General features: G+C 45.5%; 2 protein-coding genes across 4 annotated transcripts in view; one reads left to right on the top strand and one right to left on the bottom strand.

Moving 5' to 3' along the window:
- Nucleotides 1-6624, bottom strand: part of bur (GMP synthase burgundy) — a 40566-nt gene extending 33942 nt beyond the window's left edge. Inside the window, exon 1 of one of the 2 annotated variants that reach the window (XM_065455408.1) lies at nucleotides 6474-6624. The gene's annotated coding sequence lies outside the window, so the exon portion shown is untranslated. The other variant, XM_065455409.1, reaches the window with a different exon arrangement.
- The window catches only part of LOC135921087 (nicotinate-nucleotide pyrophosphorylase [carboxylating]-like), a 29597-nt gene continuing 19635 nt past the window's right edge, over nucleotides 5791-15752 (top strand). The window contains exon 1 of one of the 2 annotated variants that reach the window (XM_065455412.2): nucleotides 5791-6023. Coding sequence is in view for 1 of the 2 variants with exons in the window: in XM_065455410.2 (XP_065311482.1) it covers nucleotides 7688-7700 (13 nt within the window). In the remaining variant the exon portion in view is untranslated. Of the gene's footprint in view, nucleotides 6024-7562; nucleotides 7701-15752 lie in introns of those variants that run through there. The other variant, XM_065455410.2, reaches the window with a different exon arrangement.

Below are 15752 nucleotides of genomic sequence, written 5' to 3' on the forward strand. Positions count from 1 at the left end.
TTCATATAGGGCCATTTCCTCCGATAAGGCTCAAGAACCCATGTCGTTACGTCCTATTTATCATTTAGGAATTCCCTTTAAGAAAAAAATCATACTGTACTCTTATGGTGTTAGAAACTAAGATAGCACCCGTCACAGTAGCTCTGTGCCCAAGACATTCCACTGCTGAAAAAACAAGGCTGCAGCTTCATGCTCCATCCCTGGCATCAGCTTGTGATGTAAACTTTTATCAACGCATTAGGTTCACAATAGCATTTTGATGAACAGCCCAGCTGAAGATGAGTCAGCAATGCGAATGAGTTGCACATCTGCTGAACATAGTGAGCAAACAGGCTTTTGCAAAAACAGCATTTCGCATGTTTCGCACAAACCATTCTGTCAACACCTTGAGCAACCACACAACGAGCAATTTAAGTTATGCTGACACTAGGTATACCATGCCCCAATTTCTTTTTTTGTTAGATATGCTTCTACTCATGCAATGGGATCCCTGGAGGCATACAATATGAATGCACTACAGAATGTGCTTTCAACTATGGTGCAAGATGTCAGCATGATAGCACCCCCCCTTTAGACTAGACTTCCGAGAGTTAAAGCTATGGCTGTGCCCCTACCATTTGCCATCAACAGCACAACAGTTATTCCTAACCCTGCGCCAAAGTCCTCTAACACTACAACCCCAACTGCAGGTCATTCCACGTGTGCACATTTCTCTTCAGCTGCTTCCTAGCCTTCATGATGCAACAGTTATTTTATAAATAAAGGTAACAAAACTGCACCCAATGTGTTTGTGTGGAGGGAATGCTCGAAAATACTTTTCGACCAATTGTTGCTCCAAGGTGAAACTTGGGAATTCACAACAAACAAACAAAATCTTGCAGACCTATGCAACCTCTCAGCAGGCATAGGTAATGTAGCGGCATAACCACAAAGGCACCACGGGCACACCCACCATCAGAAGCGACTACAACCCAGTGACTCCCTTCCTCAGACTGCAACCTTGATGCCACAACCAGGGACGTATATCAGGGTGCCTTTAAGACAATCAGCTGCTGCCTTCACATTTACAATTGAGCGTGTAGCTACATCCTTCGTCAAATGTATGTAGGATACTGTACATAGCTTGTACGTCCATCTTCAACTTTGGTGTTATCAGTTCCTCTGTTTTCTCATGCTTTCGTCCCGTTTTCTGCACTTCTTTTCGCCTGTGGTTTTTGCTTTGTTCGTCCTTTTTACCAGAATGGAAACTGAGGGGGGTGGTATATGTAGCGATATAACCAAAGCTTTGATGGCACCCGAGAAGAACACAAGGCCAAACAAGCGAGCCTCAAGCACTGCTGCCATGTCCAGCCTTCCATATCAGGTTTCATCATGCAGTCGTGGCCAGACAGGGAGAAGTTTACATGAGGACTGTTAGAAACTTTGAAAAGGTTCTCTGCCAGCCGCCAAGTCGCCCACGGTTCACTGCAATTTGCAAGGTTCTCCCGAGACCTGGCATGCAACTTTCTTTGCCAAATGTTTATATATTATGCTACGTTGTGCACTGCAACACTGAAATGCAGACTTTCTGTTACTTTTCCTAAAGTTCTTTAACCTTCTACCCTCCTCCATGGAACTGTCCACTATACTGGACATGGGCCCCGTACAAGGTCCTTGTCCTTGCACTAAAATGTACATTTGTGTGGTATTTGTATTATGATTAAGGCTGAAAGTGATTAAAAAGGTTATGATGCATGAAAAAAAATCAAAAGTAGATATGTGTCGACCCGCTTCCTAATCATACATCTGTCGTGGACCACACGCACACTCAATGCCAATACTTCAAGAGCTACTGCAAGACGAGAAAAACAAAGCTTTCACCATACTCGCTCTGCTTTCCCGTCTACCCTGATGGTGAGTGGGATGCATATTCTTGGGTATTGGAGGGACGGTTATGTCTCCGATGTGTCTGGGCATATCTGCTTTGATGCCGTGTCGGGTATGATACTTTATACCTAGGCAATCCAATATTTGCCTACCCTGTCTTTTCTTTTTTTACTTGGGATGCTGAAGCACAGTAACTGTTCTCAAAAATTCGCCACCTTTAGCCTTTGGCTCTCTTAAAGAATAATTAGGCCCAAGGCCTGAGCAGACGCTGTCAAAAATCAGGGTGTCACAGCAAGCTGGTGCAAGAAGTTAAAGACCCACCCATCTTTAGTTTTTTTAGTCTTTTCTGGCTTGACAAGTATCTTCACATGGTAGTAGTTGCTTTTTATTACTGTAGAAGTGTGATTACTCATAAGCTCGAGTAAATTTTTCTCTTTCACGCCATTAAAGAGACTCACCAATACCTACACAGGTTCTCCACTATGTTCTTACTTCTTCATTGCTTCTACTGAATTGAAAAAATATCTGCCTCAGAAGACTTGCCTAATTTTAGTCTGAAGCATGGCCGTTAAATAACAGTGGCTCAGCAACAGCGGCAACAGAATGCTGCGATAAAATTGAAACAAGTCTAATGACTGCGACCACTTACATCCGCTGCCAAGTTTTACTTTTTTTTAACCTAAGCACACAGCCAGTGAAACCTTCAGATTCTCATTTCTTTTGCGCAAGTCAACTGAGGTAATTTCTCTACTGCACAAGGTCAACAACTTGGGCTTTTTGCCAATGCTACAATGAACTGAAATGTGAACAGACCCAATTGTTATCAAGGCCAAACCAGTGGCGCACTAAATGGCCAATCAAATGTGTTAATTATCAAATTCATGGATATGCAAATATGAAGTTCCTAACTGAAGCACCCATTTCATGCTCCTGCATGTGCATTAGCATATCCGTAATAAACCATTGGTCCAGAATCATGTGTCAGCTACAAGAACTTAGGCCTATTATCAACATCACTTGCCCAACATCTGGTCCCATCCAACAACTTTTACACTGCAAGCAATACTATGACAAAGCGTATATTTGATCTTGGCTGAGTCTTTTGGAGGAATTATGAGAAATGTGCAGTAGATATACATGCATGCGCACAATACTGCGGTATCTAGATAACGAAAAGGTCCTTCATGATGCACAACGACTACAAGAGTAGTAGCCCTATTGTGCTTGCATTCCTACCAAGCTGTCTCCCATGTACCTAAGAGGTCCCGCAGTACAGTTAAACGTTTTCAATGCTTCAGGCCTAAGCATGTTCAAATGGCCTAGCATAAAGGGACATTAAAGAGCTACACGAAGTCATAATAATGCACAATTGCTACTTTTGCAACTTCAGTTCTATACTTTCACTGCTAGTCGGAGTTCCTATTCCTTGATTATATTTCTGGTTTTGTAGATAAGACAACTTTTTTATTCTTGCAATGTTACGTTGGTGTTCTATGTTTTGATTGAATTGATTATTTTGCCTTCTTTTTTTACATATTTCTATGATTGGATGGCTTTCTATTTGCTTAAATTTTTATTTTTCTGCTCGTTTGCAATTTGCTTCTATCAATTATGTATAGAGTGTCCTGGAACAGCCACTCGCATTGGGACCCTCTTCTGCATATTCTATTCCTACAATCACGTTTTGATAAACTCAAAGTTGAAACTTACACTACATTGGTGAGTTACGCTAACAAATTTGGGTTGTTTCCAACATAAAAGCCGTCGAAATGCATGACAACAGTAAATAATCCACGAGACCACGCTGCTGTTGTAAGCACACATTCTACGTTTGAAATTTCAGAACAGGAAATTTGACCTTCCTTCCACTAACAGTTGTCCCTCCTCCATCAATGAAAACAAACATGAGAGTTTTGAAAGAATGCTCTTCCAGTTGGAACCTATTCACCCCTCAAGTGTAGATTTCGACAACACATGCAGGCACTGAAGGCTATCACACCGAACTTGTCAAGCCTGTTTGTGAAGATAAAGAGTCCGATAGCCGGTAGGAGTGTAATGTCCCGAAGCAATCGCAGCCTGCAAGTTGTGCTGCCAGTCAGGGATTTCCATATTAATTTTGACTCTCTGCGACCACCCAGAGCTTCGCACAAAAGGAGTTTTTATTTTTTCATTCCGGCCCCTATCGAAATGTGGCTATGAAACAAACCCCCAACCTCGTACACAGCAGCCGAATCCCACTGAACCCCTGAACCGGACACAGCTGCACAAAACGACAGCTAATAAGGGTGTGCATTATTTATGGGCCAACTCAAAATACAAGACGAAGTGTCCCGGTCTAATCGCCTCGAGTCATACGCATTCCGAGTAACAGCATCTCCTGAACATGCTAAAGCCAATGAAAAAATTTCATTGCTGTCCGGATGGACAGAGCAGCAGGCCTGGCAGAACAGGATGAGAGAAGTCAGCATATTATCGGTTTTCATGCACCCATGGTCATTTTAGGCAGTAACAAACATAGAAAGGCTATTGCAAAGTGTCCAAACAAAATGGCTGCAATGTAACGATGCGTGCCCTTTGATCAACAAACTTTAGTTAATCTTTTTTACATACAAAGAGCTTCTCCTCAAAACATCTATTAAGTTTGCCATTACTAAAAAAGTATACTATTTCAGAGCAGCAAATTATACGAGTCACCTCACACTCCCAATGTGCACAGCACCATCCATACACTGGGCATTTCCTATCGGAATTTTCAGACTGACAGAACTCTGATGAATGCAGTCATGAATGCAGAGTGCTTTATTGCACTCAAGTGCAATAAAGCACATAATATTTAAAAGAAGAATACGGTGGAGACCATGCTATTTTTTCAAGATTTATGGCGTCGATGGGGGGAGATGGGATTTCAGTAGCCACAGCAAAAACCAAGTTTGCTTACATCTGTACCCCTTTCACTAGCACACAAGTGAGGAAACGGACGTTTGTGGCTTCAGAACACAGTAACAATTTCTTAAATTTATGAGAGTAGAAATGGAATCTTTCAATGAACCAATGATTACACAGAAACTGCACAATTTTGCATGGTTGGTGCCACTTGTTTGCATGCACTATCACCGAGATTGATTGTGCCGCAAAGTTTGTTCAGCTCTTTCACGTACATGAAGTGAGGAACATGCTCAGGCAACCTTTCCAAGTGCAAAAGGCTAACAATGTGGAGACTGTGCTTCCCAAACTGCCTAAAGCTCTGCTCCCAACAAGCAATTTACTGCAAACGCCCCGGCTTTTGGCGGTCTCTGCCGATTTGCTAGACAATGTTCTAAAAGTATTAATACGTAAGGTAAGGCGCCGTTATTCATGTACCCGAAAGAAACCTCGTCATAGTACTCGCATGTCCCAATACCTGTGGCGTAGACGTAGCACAAACATTTACTTTGACCTTGCCTTATTGGTTCCGAGAAGCCGGGCGCAACACCATTCAACACGGGGTCACGCAATCAAGCTTGCTAATGAAATAGCGCTTCACCAAATGGTGCAACGACACTAACACTCGACGTCACCAGGCGCAGAACAGTTCCGTGCAGCGTTGTCATTTCTCAATTGTTCGCCGTCTGCCGTCAATAATGGTGCGCATTACGTGACCGCTGATGCGCGACAAACTGTTTGACAGAGCTGCTAGCAAGCACTCTAATTACAACCCGTCGGTGTGCCGATGCGTTGGTTTGCTTTACGATTCAGAACTAACGGCATTCGCTACCTCTGCTACAATTGTAACGAAGAAAGCCGAGACAAGCGTAAGTACAATACATAAGAATCGGCGACAAGCCGACTGCGGCCTGTCACACGATCTGCAGCAATGAAAGTTGCATACATGCGATATCCGTAGCACCTGTCTGCTCACGGAGCGGATGGAAACAGCTGCGCACGATGAGCCGTTTCCTTCTTTTCGTGCCATACAAATCAATGTCGAGGAAACATTCACAACATACCTAACGAGTGCAGAGCGCCGGGTGCACTAGCTAGGCAGACAGCCGGCCTTTCGCAGCTAAGAGTTCAAACTAAGCCTAAGAACTTGATAATCAGCAAGAAAAAAGCTCGCCGTTATTGACAGGACTCGCAGTCTCTGCAAAAGCGTTATCAACGTGCGAAGAGACACCAACGTGAGTACGCAATGTACAGCACGCCACCGAAAGCGCAGCGCGAATGTGAGCGAGTGGGAACGGGTGGCTGCAATACATTCGGAAAGTAAGCGGTTATCCACCGCTTCCGATGCTCAACACTGGTGCGTCAACAGCTCACCTCTTCGCGGTTTACTGTGAGTAACCTAGCCGTGAGCAACTTTCGGGTCTTGGAAACGAGAGACGCTGGCACAAATTTTGCAGCAGATGCGAGAATCTTCGATGCAAAGCCGAGCTCTTTTTAAAAAAAGAACTTTCGGAGTCGTCCGCGGGGTCGCCAGTAGTCGGGAATGAAAGACTGGCGTCGGTCGCTGCGCGGGTTAAAGTAGTTTCCCCTTGCGTTGTTGCTGGCAACGCTAAGTCCAGGGAGGGCACACACACATCCAAGAAGGCACCTGCAGTGCAGCGAAAGAGCACGACGCATTCACTCACCGTTAGCAGAGAGATTTTGTCAAGAAGTGAGAACGGGACAGTAATCACTACCGTTCCGGACAGATAAAGCGCGTGCGCAGAGGACAGCGCTCCAAGCGGGCGCGGCTTGTACTTCCCAGGTTGTGAAATCGCCACCCGTTTATTGCGTTTCGCTCGCTTGCGCAGGAAAAGGGACTATCGCCATGTTTGCAAGGTTGTAGAGCGACGCGTTTAAACTGAGCAAAAGCGTTCGCGTGCTCTCGAAGCGCTGAGCGAACACGGAGTTCGAGCACTAAACAGTGCTAGCGCAAGGCGCCAAATTCGAAAGCAAAACTGAAATGCCCTGGGATTTACCCGCGCTTTTTTAAAAATACGTAGATGATCACTGCAGTTTAGATGGGCGAAAGTAGCAGCATGATCAGCTCTTACTTTTCAAGGTCTAGTCTCAAATACACACTTTGCGCGTAACCATTTTCATTGAAAGCAATAGAGAAGAATGTAATGGTTCCACTGACGTGGCTCACTGTCGCACGCTGACTGTGCAAGTTCACTACCAACCCGTGGTTTCACTCTTTCTTTACAAGCTCTCGCTTGTTCGTCCCGAGGCCAGAGCCGTAATCGACTCCAGCGAAGCGCTCCGGGGTGATTATTTAACCGCTTAAAACACTGTACAGCCTTCAATACGCTGGTAACCAAAGCTACGACTGTGCAATGGCCAGCAATGCTGTACGGCAGGATTATCTCAAGCTGTGCTAAACGCTTGTTCCTCGAATGCCTATTTCAATCGTTATGTTTGTAACAGGTAAAATATCCTACGGCTGATTATATACACTTATTTTCTACGGCCGGCAATTCAAGCAGCGACCCTCGATCAGGCGGCCAGGAAATTAGTAGACCCGTACGACTCGTCGCAAAAAACTACATCCTGCAAGCTGTTTACATTCACCGTGCGTGTGCGTCGGGCATTCTTTTTTTTTTTTCTGTGAGGACGTGGGATCGAGACAGATTTTAATTCACTCGGGGCATGCCGCGTGTGACGTTATCGGGGTACCGTGCCAAAGAGGAAAAAGTTTACCGCGTCTTCGAGTAGCGACCGAGGAGCCCCCTGATCACGCAAGACCTCTCGCCGCTTCGGGGCTGGTTTTCGACGAGGATACTCGTCGCAGCCGCTTATCTAATCGGGCCGCCGCGGGGATACAGCCCGCTCAGGCCACGGACGTACGGAGGGTCGCCTGATGCTTCCACGTGGTACGTAAGTACGTACATGGCGGCGTCTGCGAAGGAGGGCTTCGCGCGATAGCATCGTCAGCAGCCATATAACCTAGAGCTCGGTGCCGGGCGGCGGTGAGGGCGAAACGCGGGCATTCCGCCGAGAGATGTGTTTGCGAGGGGAAAAGGCAAGGCGAGCTGACGCCTCGCCCGAGCTGATTACTGAAGGCGGAAAAAACAACGAAACGAAAACGTAACTGCCAGGACGTTCAGTAACCTTCATTATCTTTTCTCTCTTCTTTTGATTCTTAAGAGAGTCCTCGCAAGGTCAGAGAGTGTAGATGGCTGTGACACTAAAACGCTGCTGGCAGAAACTTTCGTTCTGTGGAATTTGTTCTCGACGAAACTTTTTAGAACAACGTCTATCTTGTAGCGCGACGGAAGTCTGCGAAGCAGCCAGTAAGTGCAGTTTCAGCGACTACTGTGCAACAGTATGTGCAAAATAGAAAGAAAAAGTAATGAGCACGCGTACGAGCGGTTTCCCTTGCAGTATGGCTGCTACATGATACTCTTATACGTTAGCACATTTGAAGTTTCCTTTAGGTTGCGTCTACATTTTCATTTAAAATTTTATTGTGGCTAAAAGCTTGCTGCGTCATTGTCGGTACGACGTGCGCTGCTTTTAATTAATACTTTCGCTTTATTTCTGCAAATCCTGACAATAAGAGGACAAGCGAATTAAAGGCACCAGCGGCGGTTATCTCGATCGTGTTTTCTCACTTCAACATATTTTTTTAAAATTTTCATTGTGAAAACCATGCACAAACACAATATATTTACATATGTACATAGGACCAACTTTATTGTATGTTTTAAAAAGAAGGAGGTAGCCAACCAACAATTAATTTTTAATTGTAGGTATAGCATATATGCCTAGAGAATGGATATGTTGCTGTATGTTCACCTCGCTTCAAATTGCATTGCGTGAATTTTTTTTTTTTACCCTGAATAAAGCCTGCAGACTTCAGTGACTGCAGGGTCTTTTAACAAAGGTGTGTGAAATGCCTGTGAATTATATGTGTCTCAGTATTGGTTCTCTGTCCAGTAGGAAACATCGCCAGTTCCATGCAGATAGCATATATATATATATATATATATATATATATATATATATATATATATATATATATATATATATATATATATATATATATATATATTCAGGCAGTGAAGGCGCTTCACTGTCTTTTTTCTTCTGTCCCTTTTTCACGAAATACATGTATTTCGCGCCACATTCAAGTATAGCTAGGAAATATAAGACAATTACACAAAGTAAAATCCTTACCGTACAAATCCGTGTGAGGGTTGCATCGTAGGGCCACACCCCTCACCAACTTGACTGGAAATATTAAAAAGAAATCCAACCGAGAAGCAATCGCGTTCGGTGCGCTGATTCCGACCACGCTCGACAGGAAATTTTCGCGCGCAGCATACTTTCGTGCATCGATACCAGATGGCGAGAGCAGTCGATCGCGGAGGCTAACGGCAGACTTCGTACACGTGGTTGGATAAGTTGGGTCCCGTGGCCCAGTCCCATGTAAGGCTCGTCGAAGTCGTCACAAGAAAGTGCGGCCCTCACACGAGTCTATATGTTAGTTATATCGGCCATAGAAACTGTAGTAAACATTCACTTACTAATTAAGACAACAAGCATAGTGTAATGCACGGACCATGGAAAGCTGTAAATATCTCACGTGATGACTACGAGAACTCGCTGTCACAACGCGGGCATTGTGAAGAGCGCCGGCAGCCGGGGCGAACGGTTCGTACAGCCGCGATATTCGCCGTGACTCCGCAAATTAGATTCATCATCATGTTCTGCCTATTTTTATGTTCGCTACAGGACGGCATCTGTCAGCGATCTCCAACTACCACTCTCCCTGAGCTTAAACTATACGCGTTCTGGAACGCTAGGGGCGCGGGAAGGCTGCCCGGGAAGGAAGACACCGTGCCTGAAGTTAGCAGCCATCCCTGCTCGGCATCGATCATTGCACCCGCCAGTGATCACCAAAAATTATATGTGGATCGCGGGCCGCGTAGGCGTCAACCACGCACAGTCATTCGCAGCTACGGCAGGGATAGTGGGGCAGACGCCCACTCTCCTTCCCAAGCGCGCGTGTGATCACGCGATCTTTTACTAACCCGCATATACTGAGCGCGTAGGAAGATAACTCCCACCAATATTAAAAAGCTCCCCATCCATTTCGGCTCACTGTTACGTGATTTTTCACGTACCCACAATGTACGGGTCGCTCTTTCACGAGGCTTTTGGACTTGATGCGGGGCATCACGACGACGACGAGAAATAAAACGAGAAACAGTAAACAAGCGTCGAGCTCACTTTTACCGCGGCTGCAGACGTCGCACTGCGCACCGGCTACAAAAACAGCACGAGCGACAGCTAGAAAGCCGGCAGCGTGCACATCGCTTATCGGTACTTCGCCGGAACCCGTCTGACGTTGAAGAAGGAACGTATTTCACCCCTTTAGCACCAGCGGAAACATAACCACTAGGCGTGCGGGCAGAGAGCGCACACAAAGGGAGCGGCCATCTCGCATTGCAAGCTTGGGCCCGGCGCAACGTATATCTCCAAAATAAAGCGCGCGACCCGCGTGTGTAGGCATCCTCATGGATCACGGAGACAGCCAACTACAGTCACTATGTCTGATTCGGCATAACTGACTGATCAGAAAAATTGTTCGCTCTCGTTCTAGCGGAGGGCTGCATCTTCAAGAACATTGCGTGGTGATAAGACTGGATAGAAGAAAGAAGATGGCAGCTATCGCATAGCTATGACCCGTTCTGTATAAACCAGGGCGCCAGTTTTACAGAGAGTGATCCTACTACAGTCAGGCATACATCAGGTATTCAGTTGGCAAAAGTTATCAGGCTCTACACGAGGTGAGGAGGCAGTGAGGGAAACTTCGGGGAATTGAGGTAAGCTTCAAGCAAACCACCTGGCTTAGAAAACAACGCAAAAAGTTGTACAAAGGAACGAAAATGGGTCACGTAACAGCGCAAGCAGGGTGATCCCTTTTGGTTACGCAAAGACCTTTGGTTTGTGCTATTTTATAAAACTCCCTGTTCTAATACATGTGCATATTCCTCGTTAATTTTGATTCGTCATGTGCTGTATCAGCTGCTCAATAACGCAATCCACGCTCTTCCCACTTACCCTCGTGTCCTTTCGCACTTTTGAGATATCGTTGTGCCTTATTATTTATTTATTTATTTGTTAATATGGTCGTTTCGTAGCGCGTTTAATGACTTATTACCCTATTCCACCACCGGGAAACAAAGGGAGGCAATGGCAAAAGGCATGCTTTCACAAGTAATTAAACTATTGCGTTATGGAGTCACATGGCTTTATGCGAATAATTCGCCAGAAGTTGCGTTCAGAAATTGTACTATTGTGTAATTTTTATGCATCTTACGTATTATCTTTTCAAATGATCTATCGTTAGGAAAAGATTTCTCGATTGTATCTACGAGCATTAAAGCTTTCAGAAAGCGTACATGGCTTTCATCATTGATGTGTACTTGTGCGACTTAATACGCGCAAAGGTATATGTCATACTAACGTGTTTAACTGAATCCGCTTGTCTCATGGTTCATTCGAGAGACACCAGTCTCTTGGTGGTGCGAGGGGATAGGGGCTGTGAAACTCTACTGTCTCCTACTATAAGCATGCGTAATAGGCAAGTGTAGGTTCGGCTTTCACCTGTTGCATGTTGTATTTTTCTCTTATAAGGTCGTCACTTCAGTCAACCATTCTTCCAGGTCAAACGAGGTTTCTTCAAGTGCAGCTGTTATAAAAGTCATGTTATATATATATATAGTCATATAATGAGAAGCAAACAAACACTGACACCAAGTACAACATAGGGGAAATTGCATGTGCTTAATAAATGAAATAAAGTAATGACAAATTAATGGAAATTAAAGTGGATGAAAAAACAACTTGCCGCAGGTGGGAACCGAACCCACAACCTTCGCATGTCGCGTGCGATGCTCTACCAATTGAGCTACCGCGGCGGCGTTTCCCCATCCACTTTCATGGGTATTTATGTGTACTAGTAGAAACCTGGGAGTGTTAGCCAGCGCCCCCACTCACAGACCTTGGCGGCGGACGTGGGACGTCTTTTTTGCCGCAGGCGTCACGAGAATGTGAACTTTTCGGGTGAAGGCAACTGGTCAATAAACCCACATATGCTACCTCCCATATGCTACACTCCCAGGGTTCTACTAGTACACATAAATACCCAAGAAAGTGGATGGGGAAACGCCGCCGCGGTAGCTCAATTGGTAGAGCATCGCACGCGACATGCGAAGGTTGTGGGTTCGGTTCCCACCTGCGGCAAGTTGTTTTTTCATCCACTTTAATTTCCATTCATTTATCATTACTTTATTTCATTTATTAAGCACATGCAATTTCCCCTATGTTGTACTTGGTGTCAGTGTTTGTTGGCTTCTCATTATATGACTAATAAATATCGGGTCCCTCGGTTAACCCCCTTTCTTCTCGTTTATATATATATATATATATATATATATATATATATATATATATATATATATATATATATACTTATTTATTTATTTATAGGTGAGGTTCGGAAAGTTCATCGGGCCCGAGCTCCCTCCCCCCTCCCTTGGGAAAATGAAAACTTTCCGCCTATATGTGTAAGGCGATGAAACTTTCACTTCCAAATCTGCTCGGAATAAATTAAGTAAAAAAAATGTGCAGAAACCACGGACGATTAATGTAAACGTCAGCGACTAGCCCGAACCGACGAATGAATGAATGAGCAGCGCTGAAGGTTGTTGACGTGCAAATCAAATCTTCCTCGAAAACCAGTACGTCTCTCTACTGCTTTGCTCAACGTTGGAACGTGTTTGTGGGAATCATTCCTAAGTTTATCTGGTAGGTTCTCGTAGGGTGGTGTCTGGAAAATTATGGTCTTATATTTTCTGAGCTTTCGTGGTGCATCCCTCATTTCTTACACTCGTATTAAAATACTTTATAAGGGAATAGATTTGCCCCTTTCGCCCGTTTTCGAGTTTGCGATGGTCAGCGGTCGGTGGTTGATGGTCGGTAGTCGGACTTGCGATAAAGGAAGGCGCCGAGGGAAGGAGTGCGCGCTTTCACGCAACGAGCACCGGGGAAGGTTGGTGGACAGGGGAAATCCACGGTAGGAGAGCAGGGGAATGTCGCGCGTGAATTGTGTGTGTGTGTGTGTGTGTGCGTGTGTGCGTGTGTGTGTGTGTGTGTGTGTGTGTGTGTGTGTTGTTTCGCCTGACCGAGCTAGACCCGCTCATTTCGCGTTCGTGCTCCTTTATACTAGAATGTGTCACTGGAACTAAAGTAGAGAGCGTAGCGTTACTGCAAAGTTCAGATGACGCCAGCGAATCAGGAGCGCCTCGATGCGGACGCACGTGCCTCTACGCTGAGCGTTCCTAGGTGTCATAGGCTCGGCCTCGAAAGCGCATCTCTTACGTGGCATCCATTTCAGTCGCGAAAAACAGACAGAGATATGGAGAGGAGAAGAGTAGAAAAGAAGCCGCATCCAGCCATGACGTTTCGTTCGCTGAAGAAAAAAAGAAGTGTATGTGACTCTGTGCTTCCAACTTAATGGCATGGCATGCAGTGTGCACTTCCAGCGCCTCGCACAGCACTGTACTTGGTTAACAATCCACCTGTAAATTAACCGCCTATTAAATGAAGCCGTGAGATATCACGCCTGCAGCACCACACCTTGTGTCCATGAAGGGCAGGTAAATGTTGCCTGTACTTCACTTTTGCCGCTGTAAAATATTTATAATGGCAGCACATACGAGTATAGAGTCTCGCTCTCAATTTAATTATTTAGTTATCTTCATTTTATCTTTTTAAATTTATTTTCCGGTGGCAAACTTGTACAAACCCATAACTAACCCTCAGTGTCAGTGAACTAGCCGCACTAATAGGACGTCCAGAAAAGTGAAGTTTTCGAGAATCATTGGACTCTATAAAAAATTCAAATCCCGTTAACGCGGCTGCTGATGTGGCTTAAACGTACATCTTATTATACCTATTAACCCATTATGATTACTCTAACTTATCCTGGTTATCCTGAAAGGGTAGTAGTGCAGATTGGCATGTGAGAGTGGAACCAGGAGTTGAATATGTGGGGCGATGTGGGGTAGGCCGGGTGGAAGGCAGCGAGTATCTCTGAATTAAATTATCACAAGATAAACATGGTGCCTACGTCAGTGTGTTAAGTCGGAATTGAACGCAAGGACCACCACTGGAAGCGCCGGCGCTCCAATCGTTGTTGCGCCGAAGCTTGGACCTTGTGACGTTGCTGCCACGGCGGGAGCGCGAGCCGACATTATCCGAAGATTCCGGAGGTTTAATTATTTTATTTTGAAAGCTCTGCGAACATCGCTGGGTTTTGTGACCGTACCTGCGGCCTGGGTGCTCCCTTGCCGAATAGGCCAGCCAATCACACAGCTGGGTTTCTTTTCCCATTACCAGATGGCGCTCGCCTCCGCGGCAGCGGTGGCTCCGGCTGTGCGGGGGAAAGAAAAAAAAAGAACCGGAAAGCTCGCCTTCACGTATACGCGGCTGCGCGGTAATGGGCAAGTAAACGCTGCTTGCGAACAGCATGGATACGAGTTGTGCTACGCACTTATGCGCATGTTGCCTCTGAAACCATACACGTTCAAGGCGTCCGTCGTACTCGCTAGTAGTCAGGAACTCCGCTTCACAAAAGGCTTCGTATACATTTTTTTGCGCTCGTGCTTTTGTGTGTGTGGGGGGGGGGGGGGTGTACGTGCGTGTGCGTGCGTGTACTCGTGTTATGACTCTTTATGCACTCACATAAAGATTCGCTATATATAGATTCCACTCGTTGGGCCTGCTGCAATTGTTTAAATTTTATTCGTGCATTAGTACTAGGATAGTGTCAAAGCGGAAGAAAGCGTATGTGTGTGAAGTGTCGAAAATGGGTCGCGTGGTAAGGGCGTGTATATATATATATATATATATATGATGCACTGATACGCTGTGGACGTGTTGCCTCACGGGAATATTATTTATTCATTCATTCATTCATTTTCTTTCTTTATGGAGTTGGTCTCGATAGAAACGCCCGACCTGGCGTCGTGTTGCAACGAGGTGAGCTATGGGGAGGCTGCTCAAAAAACACAATGAAAACAGACAAGAGTATATATTTGTGTATATTTCTCTGACAGCGTTTGCGTGAGGCAGCCGATTCGATCCCAGCGACTGACCGAGCCTGAGACGGCCAGAGTGTCTTGATGTCATGAAGCACTCACCTTCTGGACACTGAAACCGAAAATAGTTAAGCAAGTATTCGAGCTATTTATTTGTAAGGCTCTCGTACGTGCTTGCCAGCTTTTTTTTTTTTTCGCTGGTTTCGGGGGCTTGGACCTGTCCTTAAAGCAGAAAAAATGAATGGCAAGTCGTAAAGGTTATGTTAGCATTTATTCAAGCTTTGTACGCTGCAGTGTTGGGAGAGCTAGCACGTCGGAGAGCGCCTCATTAGAAGGAAGAAGAAGAAGCAGCGAATAGAGACGCTACGTCAACAAGGTACAAAACTCTCTTTAACGAGGCGGCACACGAGGCTGCGCGCGGGCTTACAGACCGCGCGGCTTCACCCAACCACTCGGAGAATAAGGACGCGCCCACTACATACAATGAAATCACTAAACACTGCTACCTACAATGCAGACAGTATAGCACGCCACACCGCACGCTCACTCGAGCTCAAGGGGTTACACTCAGAATGCTACAAACAGACAAATACCCCACTCAAAACAGATTACACCATTACATGCCTGAGCTCTACGACAAGTCTCATTGCACCAATTGCAATACATCCCTTAACGTATATCATTTACTCTGGCCGTGCTCGCAAGCTCACGTAAACTACGACCAGGACAAGCGCAAGTTTGAAGAAGCAATCCGGAGTGAAGAACTCGCTCTCCAACTCTGGGCCGTCCAGCAGGTCCACGACGCCGCCAGGA

Source organism: Dermacentor albipictus, chromosome 2 (genome assembly GCF_038994185.2).
Source record: "Dermacentor albipictus isolate Rhodes 1998 colony chromosome 2, USDA_Dalb.pri_finalv2, whole genome shotgun sequence".
In the NCBI taxonomy this organism is placed as follows: Eukaryota; Metazoa; Arthropoda; class Arachnida; order Ixodida; family Ixodidae; genus Dermacentor; species Dermacentor albipictus.